At 49.0% G+C, this 10237-nt stretch overlaps 1 protein-coding gene across 1 annotated transcript; it reads right to left on the bottom strand.

Annotated features, from left to right (window-relative positions):
* Positions 1-2395: 2395 nt before the first annotated feature.
* PTGS2 (prostaglandin-endoperoxide synthase 2) lies at positions 2396-9763 on the bottom strand. Its single transcript, XM_057385272.1, has 10 exons — positions 9660-9763; positions 9196-9312; positions 8938-9081; positions 8368-8511; positions 7812-7993; positions 6938-7021; positions 6543-6789; positions 5382-5668; positions 5073-5220; positions 2396-4943 (listed from the first exon to the last, which is right to left on the bottom strand). Exons 1-10 carry the CDS (start codon positions 9712-9714, stop codon positions 4537-4539), a joined length of 1815 nt encoding a protein of 604 aa, XP_057241255.1. The 5' UTR covers positions 9715-9763; the 3' UTR covers positions 2396-4536.
* Positions 9764-10237: the final 474 nt, after the last annotated feature.

Here is a 10237-nt window from a genome sequence, read left to right as displayed (position 1 = left end):
AGGGTACTGATCCAGAGCTCCTCGTGGGGTATGCAGTGGGCTGGTTTGAAAGCAGATGCTTTGAACTTTATTTTCCTTCTTCCTGCAGATTCAGGGTTCCCCTGCTTTGYTTTRTCTCAGMTGGGGAATACCTGCTGGATGAAAARGAACMRGCAYRAGTCAAACATGGTGTGCTSTGTACCCTGYCCTGTCCCAGTGGCAAACTGGGGACATCTCACCAGCTTTAACAGACTCCTTCTCCCAGCTTGCCCAGTCCACCTCTGGCTCTGTTTCCTCAAGCTCTGGCTGGAAGTGAATGCTGGGATTCTCACAATTTTCAGACAAGAAAACTACAGAATGGAAAATTTGGTTGGATTTGATTTCGGTTGTGATCAGCCTCTTGCTAATACCCATGAAAATATCTGGATTTACTATGTAAGTAAGCACAGAGGTCACAGGTTTTATGCTAATAGGAGAAAACAAGAGGGTCAGAGGAAAGAATTACAGATTGAATCCAATGCTGTTGCTCCTCAATACGCAAACTGAAAATCCCAGATTAAAGGAAGAGCATTCCCAAGGAGAGTGTTTTCCCTATATTTCTTTGGGATATTGCTGCATTTCAGCCTCATGTGGCTGTCTTCATGCCTTTTATCAAAGAGGGCAGGATGTCTCAGTTCATCTCCTTTTCCATATTTAGAGCACAGAGCTACAGCCTGCCCCTTTCTGTCCTACATACACATTCCTACATTTGGGTTTTTCCCTTCCTGGTCTTCCAAAGGAAGCAACTCAGATTTGCAGAGAGCTTTTCCAAAGCTGTTCACCTATATCACCGGCTGTGGACAGGCAGGGAAGGACTGATGGACCCATTCCCTCTCTCCAGTCAAGCTGACTGGTGACTTTTCTGGATTGAAGGAGTATTTTCTTGGGTGATGTTCTGTGACAGGAACATCTCCTGGAATCTGGGAAAGCAGCTGCCATGGGAGCTCTGTGCCTGGGTGGAATTCCTGCTGAGCCCCCTCCTTCATCGCATTGCCTCGTGTGAAACAGTTCCCTCAGCCCAGGCTAGGGAGCAACAATTTGGCAGGGCAAGTTTCCTCTGGGGAACATTCTTGTCTCTTGTGTCATCAGGACATGCCCCTGCTCAGAGGGAAGGAGGAGCTCCTCCTCGATCAAGCCATTGTGCCGGAATCCATCCGGGCTGGCCCTTCCCTGGTGAGGGCAGCAGCCACCCAAAACACCTTCTCCATGGGTGACCCTGCAGCTGCCCCATCGATACCTCCTTGTCTTCACTCCTCCCTTGCTCGGCTCCCCACCAGAACAGGGAGCTGGCAATTCACGTGTGGGACAATGRACTGGCTGGGTGCCACAGGAAAAAGCCCCACACATGGTGGGCACTCACCCCCGCTCACCCACAGCCTGGAGCGTGGCAGGAGCGACACAGAAGGGATGCTCTGGGAAGGGTCCTCAGGATGCTGAGTTTGTGGCTGGAGATAGTCACTGATGTGGATGAGTGCTGAGGATTGCTGGAGGTGTTTGGGTGCCTGAGTACAGAAGGAGCTGCACTCCACGGGCAGAAGGGTGACACTCTCAGGGTTGCAGAGCTGTTGGGAATATTGACCCTTGGGACACTGGGATGAGCTTGGACCCAAGAAGAGTTTGGGTGGCTGGAAGAAAGGTGACTGTCGGTGAAGGACTGTGGCTCTGGGGCTGGTCCCCAGGCAGAGGCTGAGAGAGGATGGGGCACCGATGTTGGGATGGGGGAGCACTGGGGACAGGCAGCAGTGGGATGGTTGGAGGGCACTGAGGGGACAGAGGCTGGCACAGGTGGTGACTGACAGGCAGTACAATGATCCCATGGGAKGTCTCCTTCCCAGCTTCCCCTTGTTTTTCACCAGAGGTAAAGAGGCTGGGTGGCCTGAACATTGTCCAAGCTCCTGCTCCAGGCTTTAGGAAGCACAGCCCTGCTCTGGCCCAGTGATCACTCATATTCAAAGCAGATTCCCCTTATGGAGAATTCCAGACATGAAGGGGAACAGCTCTGGACTGTTCTAGGCTGGGAAAAGGGAAGTGAGGAAGGGAAGTTAGTCACACTAGGGCAGTGTTGTGCAACTCCAACATTGCACTTTCCCTTTGAAGCTGCTGGGGCAGTGCTGGCATCTCTGCTGCAGGTAAGAGGAGTTGCCTTCTCCAGGGATGGAACAGTGAAATCCCTTCTCACTTGCAGCCAAAAGGGAAAAAAATTACTCCASTTGGATAATTTAAACTCCAGACATCTTGGGTTTAACACAACAGAGAATTCAGTGCTGATGGTAATGCCCTGTAGTTCTTCATGTAATCTTGAGTGGCAGATCAATGAAAGAACTGTTCCCTATTAAGTACTGCTGAAGGAAAACAAAACCAAAGTAGWCCAGAAAGGTAATGTTTTCGATTTATTTATTTAAACAACTGCATTTTAACAACATTGTTGTCCTACAAAAATAAAGTGAAAAACAATTCACAGAATTTTAAATAAATAATCTCAGACCCCCACATTCAGTGGCTGTGGAGTACAAAACACAGAGTGCACAGGATTCCTTGCTGCAGCAGCCTGTAACTCAGGCGAGATGGTCCGAGGAGTTCCTCTGTACCCACCCCAAAATAACTCGTTGTGCCTAGACTCGCCTCCCCTTGCCTCTCAGCCAAACCCTGCTCCTGGGTGAATGGCACAAGGATGCTCTGGAGGGTGTCCAGAGCTGGATCTGATGGATCTGATGATGCATGAGGAGCCGGTGTCCCAGCAGTGTTTGCTCGTTAGCACTGACCCCCTCTAGACACAAAGGGAGACAAGGCTTTCCCTTCTTCATGCTTCAAACAGAAGGAGGAAAACAAATGCCCTTCTTTCTCCCACAGCATCCGTACCAAGGACCAGCCCAGAGCAGTCACTGGTAYTGGTGGCTGCCACATAGCTTGTTCTGCTCCTCACAGACCTGCCCAGCATGAGGCATGGCTGGCCCTAAACAAATCCATGGAACAGCAGCCACAGACAAACTACACTACTGCCACAGCTGGTACAATGCACGAGCCTCTACAAGTGCTASACAGAGTCAGATGAAACAGAAAACTCAAGTCCTTTTCCACAAGTAGTCAAGGAATTTTGGGCAGGGGCACAAAACACCAGGTTGCTGCTCTACTCCAGTCTGAAGTGACATTTTCTTTTTCCCTATAGTTCCCCAGCTGTTTTTATGGGAAGATCATCTTCTACACTTCCTCTCTAGAAATTAAAAAAAGATACCCTTACATGCAAAGTCTGAAGTGCTGGTACAAGATCCTGTGCCCAGATGAGACTAGATATTTTAATGCTGGATCACGACAAATATGTCAAGGAGATTCTGTGCTAACCAGTTTTAAAGAAGCTCAAGCCACTTATTTAAAATGCCTCTGTTTATAAATTATAAGTAAAATATCACCCCTCCTCCCCCCCCCACCCCAACCCCAATAAATAGAAGCACAAATAGCATGTACAGCTTGCACACACAGGCAGAGCTGCCTCCTGTGCCTGGAGGCAGTGCTGAACCCCTTCTGTGCTCAGCTCTCTGTGTATTTACAGAGTTGCTCAGTTTTACAGCCCCTCTGCCCTGGGAGCACGAAGCCACAGCCACACCCCAGCTCCAGCTACAACATCCTCCCGTCCTCAGAGCAACAGACATTAAAATTACATTAYCAAGTAGACCAGAGAACTACAGCTATGAGAAGAATCCCAGTGCCTTGGGCTAAGTTTAAGACTTCCCCAAAGTTRCACAATAAAAACATCCCTATCCAAACGCAAGCAGCCTGAAACTCAGTTAATGCTAAGCTCAGGATCCCATTCTCACTCCCTTACACAACTAACACATCTGCCACACCTGCTTCAAAAAAAAGTAGAAATTCAAGAAAAGTACTACTTTCTTTAAATAATTACGCTTTTTAAAAAGTTGTAAAAAACATTGAYTTCCATCTCCATCCAGGAGTGGATTTGTTCACAAGAGACATTAAGTTATGATACAAAGTGCCCTATCTGCAATGAGGGAGAGGTAGTACCAACAACAAAYGTAATGCATTTTCTGACCTTATATAAAAAAGTGAGTCTCAAGTATTTTTTGGTTAGTTTTTGAGTGCTCATATGGAATCTGTAATCTCTTCTGGCAGTTTTCATTAAGTCAGATTTTTCTTGTAGGTCAATAGCTGCTTTCAAGTTGCTGAGAAAAGAAGTTGCTTCTGTAGTGTTRCTTGACCCATGAAAACTGCCAGACAGAATCACCACCACCCCCCCTTCATCAAGTATTAAAACAGTATTAAAACAAAGTTGGATCCTTTCTCCACTTTGGAATACATCGTTCTGTTACAGAAGATTTTAAACAAGGGATTCACCACTGTCGAGCTCGAACACAGAAAATCCCTTTTGTAAATGGAAGCCTTACCTCAGTAAGGAACTTAAGGCAACCCCCACAATGAAGATACTCAAGTTGTTTTTTTAAATACTAAGCCATAAATAGAATAAATAAGACAGTTAAATAAATAAATAGACAACTAGCTGGATCTCTACAGCTCGGCAGAGCGCTCTTTCAGCAGAAGCGTGGGGTTGATATCTTCCATGGCAGTTTTTGAGGTACTAACGTTAATGGTGGCCTCGGTGGGCTCGGGAGGCAGGATGTGGAAAGCGGTGAAGGGACAGCCCTTGACATTGTTGCAGATGAGCTTCTGCAGGGAGGCCGTGTTGACGATGTYGAAGCCCACCTGGCCCCCGAAGGTGCTGGGCTTCCAGTACTCGGGCGAGCAGATGGCGTTGCCCATCAGACCCTTCAGGGAGAAGGGTGCCCCCATCTCCACCATGGTCTCGCCAAAGATGGCCCCGGGCCGGGGCTTCTCCACCAGCAGGCCTGGGTACAGCTCCATGGCATCGATGTCCCCGTACAGCTCCTCCAGCTCCGCAGCCATCTCTTTCTCTCCTGCAAGGAATAAAAAACGTAAGTGGAAAAATCCCAATTTCTTCAGAGTGCCCTGCTCACGTCTAGCAGGACTCTGTGGGCATTTCAAGGCAACGTCTCTCATTTGCTGGGAAGGATGARAACTGTTACCTGTCAGTTCTTCGAAGGACCGGAACGGTTTCAGCATGAAGCGTTTCCTGTACTCGTTCAAGGACTGGTACCTCATCTGCCTGCTYTGGTCAATGGAAGCTTTTGCCACTTTCTGCACCGCAGCAGGAACGTTCTTCCCACCAGCAACCTGTTCATGAAAGAGGAAAAGCTGTAAGATCTCCTGATAACAGTCACGAGGAAGGTGTGCCTTTCCAGTGATTAGTGTTTAATATAAAGCTTTATCCCATTCCCTCATCCCACCCCCAGCTCATGCCTGTTAGCTCGCCCTCAGCTTGAGGAAGGACCTACCCTGCCAGCACTTTGCTTGGAGAARGATTTGACCATATGGGAGAGGCCGTGCTCCAGCATGATGGAGTTGTTGTAGAGGAACTGCTGGAAGGTGTACTCCTGGTCGTGGATGTGGAAGGTGTCGGGCAGCAGCGGGTGCCAGTGGTACAGTGTGTTGAACTCGGCCGCAATGCGGTTCTGGTACTGGAACCTCTGGTTGAACAGCAGCTCAGGGTCGAACTTCAGYTTGAAGTGGTACCCGCTCAGGTGCTGCACGTAGTCCTCAATGACGATCTTGATCGTCTCTCCTGTTGGACAAAGACAGAATGTTGGCACTGCTCTTCCYCAGTGTCAGGGAAAAACACCATTTCTGAACTGTTCTAAAATATACTACAGCACTCAGGAAAACAGACGCTTCAGCCTTCTGTAACTGCTTCCAGAAAGCAATTCACATGTTTTATGTGACTAAGTGGTGGAACAGTGCTTAGGATCTMAAGAGTTCTGGGCTGTGGGTAGTGAGGTGTTTTCTACAGCCTGTTCTGCCGTTCCCACTGCCAAGACACAATTCCCTCCACAGGACAGCACACATTAATATTTACACTGAGTTCGGTCACACAATACCTCTAGGATAGAGGGAGGGAGTAATGAAGAAAGTTGATGTCTGAAAGCAAATCTCAGCTTCTGAGCTGCCTAGTACAATTGTCTTGGTTTCAGTTAGGGCAAGGTTTTTTCCAGCTTAGAGCACATCACCATTTACATAAGACAAAATGCCACTGGGCATACAACTAGACAGGAGAACTATGCAGAGTTACATTTTACATAACCTCCTGAACTTTAGACTTAATCACAGCCTTTCTTTTGGAGCATACCTGAACTGACCCAACCCTAGGGGAAAAAACCMACAAAACTCGATCTGGGAGCTGAGRCTTTGTCTGAGAAAGGAACCTGAGCTTCCTGCCTTTTCACTGCTTTCAGTCCTGCTTCCCTCAGATAAGGGAACTGAGCGTCCCCGAGTTTTCTACGGTTCTGTCTGTAGCAGAGCAGAGGGAAGCTGCACCTCAATGCACCCCCAGCTACAGGCCACGAAGGAGCCACCTTCACCCCGATTTATGGGATGGCTTTGCCCTCGCTCCAGCCATGCAGGCTCGAGCTGGAGCAGCAGGCAGGAGCAGCAAGCCTCACCTATGAGGATGAGGCGGGTGGTCTGGAAGAGCTGCTCGTCGTCCCAGTCGGGGTGCTCACGCCKGAGCACGTCGCAGACACGGTTGTGCTCGCGCAGCCAGATCGTGGCGTACATCATGAGCCCTGGCACGAGGCCAAACACCTCCTGGCCCACGGAGAACTGCAGGTGCTCGGGGACGTGGGGCGGGTACAGCATCTCAGCCTGCGTGTCCCGCACCGTCGGTGGGTACATCTCTCCGTCGATCATCTATACAAGGGACAAACAACAGCACCTCTGAGACACCGAACTTTGGCTTAGCTCTGCCAACTCTCTCAGCTCTCACAYTTGGGATCGCACCCATTTAGGAAATCTTTGCGGTCCAGTAAGAAGGGAAGAATTCTGAGCTAAGACATACCTGGTATTTTAGCTTTCCATCCTTTCGRAGCCTCAATTTAAGCTGTCTCTCCAGAGTTTCTCCATAAATGTGGTTCAAATCAACCTATAAAATAAAAGCATTTGGGACATGAAGTCAACGTGCATTTTTTGCTATTTTAGGATAGGTCYCACTTCTATGGATGCCAATAGGAGTTCACCCCCTAGATGTTTACCTTTCCATTATATTACTGCTACCTTATAAGTATCACRCACCGATATTTAAGATGAAGCCAAATTATTTCCTGGCAACTGGAGACATCTCTGCGTAAGAGGAGGTTGTTATGTGGGCAATTTAAAAGGACTCTRTTTAAAGTGTCAGCAACTTTGTATTATGCAGACAGCTTCCCGTATATACACACACAATTTATAGCTTTGGTTTGGACATATATGCTACACTTATAGTGAAGAGCTCGGTGTCCAAAGAGTCTATTTTGTAGGTAAAGATCCCAAACCCAAGCCCACATTTGAATCTCTTTTTAAACTAAGTCTATTAGCAGTACRAGAGACACTTTAGGGCTGGATTCARCTCTTTGGAACTGAYAGAGTCCAGAGAAGTTTTGGATGCTTGCTAAATAGGTAAAAGCAGATTTTTGGGAATAATAAGAGTTCACTGGGCAGGTATTTCAAAGAGAACCACTTGCGCAGAGCATGTGGTTCTGGCCCAGGAAGAGACGCTGCTGAGCGCTGGAATTTGGCCCGAGGAGCAGCTGCAGAAGGGGTGATCCCATGGGATTGTGGCACGGTGTGTGCACAGATGTTTGTGTCCCCTGGCAACCTGCAGGATGCCATTCTGGCCATTCCAGCCACTTGGCAGCWCACAAGCAGCACGAGCCTATCCCCAGCTGTGACCATACCCCGTGGCCGAGCGCTCTGGTGAAAGCAGGGCCCCTCTTGTGGTCCGTCTTGAAGAACTGGTGGGTGAAGTGCTGGGCGAAGAACGTGAACATCACGTTGGTGCCTTGCGGGTCAGGAATGAACTTTCTCCTCAGCAGAAACTTCTCCACGATCAGCTTTGAATCTGGGAGCTCCTTCTTACCTGTGGGACAAACAGACWGTGAGATACTCAAGACAAATACTTATGCAATGCTTAAGTTTATTTGTAACAAAAAGACTTAAGATTTTCAGTGGAATATTGATTGAAACCAGCACACAAACAAGAGGGATTACTAGTTTTCTGTGCTCACTTTCTCAATTAGAAATTTCTAAATTCACTTTTTTAAACATGTAACTCAGTAAGAAGAACCAGAATAATTATCTTTTTGATCTGTACACAATATATCCAAAACAYGGCTACTCTTAAAGTCAACTACACTGAAAAAAAGCTACAGACAAGCAGGTCTCAGAACTTCTAATTATTTTTTCCTCTTAGAAAAGACCAAGCCAACATTACATATCTGGTTTATTCCTCACCTTTAACACCCATTGGTGTTGGGCAGTCAAGTCCTACTGGTGGAAGACTCCTCGTATAGTAGGAAAGATTGGAATAAGCTTCCCAGCTCTTGTAACTGTAGTCACTATTGTAAGTCGGTGGGCTATCRATCAAATGTGATCTCGCTGGAAGACAAATAAGTATTTGGTTATTTTTAACTGCACATTTCAGTCTCAAAAAGCAAATYATGAAGCCAGACCTTTTCCATATATTTGGCAGCAGATGTAAATTCCACATATACCAGTTAATGACGTTAAATATGACTACAGTTACTGAATAACAGGACTGGATCCTGACTTATCAGCTGGATCTCACTATTAACACGAACAATTGGGTGCTAAGCTTGTGTCAGCAAAATTCTGGATTCTTGCAGAGAGAAGGATCAAGCTGCACTTCAGCATGTTTCACACAAGTCTGCATCACGCAGGAGTCATAAATTTTGGTGTTTCRACCTTAGTGCAATTTAGGCTGCTTGGCTTATACACAGACCAATGCCGTGCAATATTCTGGAGCAGGTTTTAAGAGGACTGGAAGAAACAATTCCCACTTACACGTTAGCACRTATCTCATAATAGCATCCCGCAAGAAGGGAATGTTGTTGACGATATTCCAGGCTCCTTGGAAGTGGGTGAGGATGTAGTGGACAGTGTTCGGCGATGGTTTCAGCGCTAGCCTCAGCCACGTGAAGAATTCCGCTGCGAGCAACAATGGGAAGGTTATCATTAATTATCGAAGGGAGGACAACCTGCAATGCTGGAACGGGATTGTGCGTTTCATTGCCATGAACGGAAGAGGGTTTGGATACTCACGCGTGGTGCAGTTCTGGCCGTAGTAGCCCGTCCTGGTGCAGTCGCACTCGTAGCGATCGGGCCCCGCGGTCATGCAGACKCCTCTGTTCTGGCAGGGGTTCGAGCAGCAGGGGTTGGCTGCGGGGGAACCAGAGCTCCGGTTAGCGCCTCTGCRACACACTCCCACTTTCCCAGCACTTTATACAGCGAGTGAGAATACCCTGGAACCTTAAGCTTTTATCAGGCAGGCATCCCAGCCACCATCCATCCGCGGCAACCCCCGCGCTAGCAGGCGGGGGCTTTGCAAAGCGCAGGAATCCAACTCGTGTCTGCCGACGGCAATAAACCCCCTCAGCAAGGGGAGATCACCCCTCACAGGCAGCGCTGGGGCCCGGCAGCCGCGCACAGCGAGGAGCGGCGAGAGAAGGAGAAGCACCAAGAGAGCAAAGGCAGGAGCGCGTTATCGGAGCGCGGGGCGGACTCACCGGCGTGGCCGGCGGCCAGCAGCGCGGCCAGCAGGGCCAGGGGCAGCGGAACCATGGCGGGATCGCGTTCGCAGGGCTGGCTCGGCAGCTCGCTCTACCGGCCCCGCTCGCTCGGCCCCTATTTATGGCACAAGAGAAGGATGAGTCATGGTCTKCTCGGGGCGGAAATACGAACGGAGTGGGGATTTCTCCTCCCGCCGCCCCGGCCCGCCCCGACCCGGCCCCGCGCAGGTGTGAGGGGCGGCCTTGGGGCCGGGTGAGAGGATGACATGGGGGACAGCACGGGGAGCAGCCCCGAGTCACAGCGAGCAGCACCGAGTCACACCGAGCTCCTGGCAGCGATGGCCATTAATGATTTGTTTAATTCATTCAGCGGGAGGGCGCAGGGCTGTGATCACAGGCGGCTGCAGAGCACTCGCGCTGCAGAGTCCCATGCGGAGCGGGAGGGAACGAACACTGAGGGGAATTTTGCTTTATTTCTGCGTAGTTGTGTTTCCGACAAGACTAAATACTGTTATTAGGCATTTGTGGAGCAACCAGTACCTTTTTCCCAGCGCTTTTCCTTTAAAATACACACT

The sequence above is a fragment of the Malurus melanocephalus genome, unplaced genomic scaffold (assembly GCF_030028575.1).
Source record: "Malurus melanocephalus ecotype Western Australia unplaced genomic scaffold, MMel_1.1 scaffold_805, whole genome shotgun sequence".
Lineage (NCBI taxonomy): Eukaryota > Metazoa > Chordata > Aves > Passeriformes > Maluridae > Malurus > Malurus melanocephalus.
This window is presented reverse-complemented; position numbering and strand designations above follow the sequence as displayed.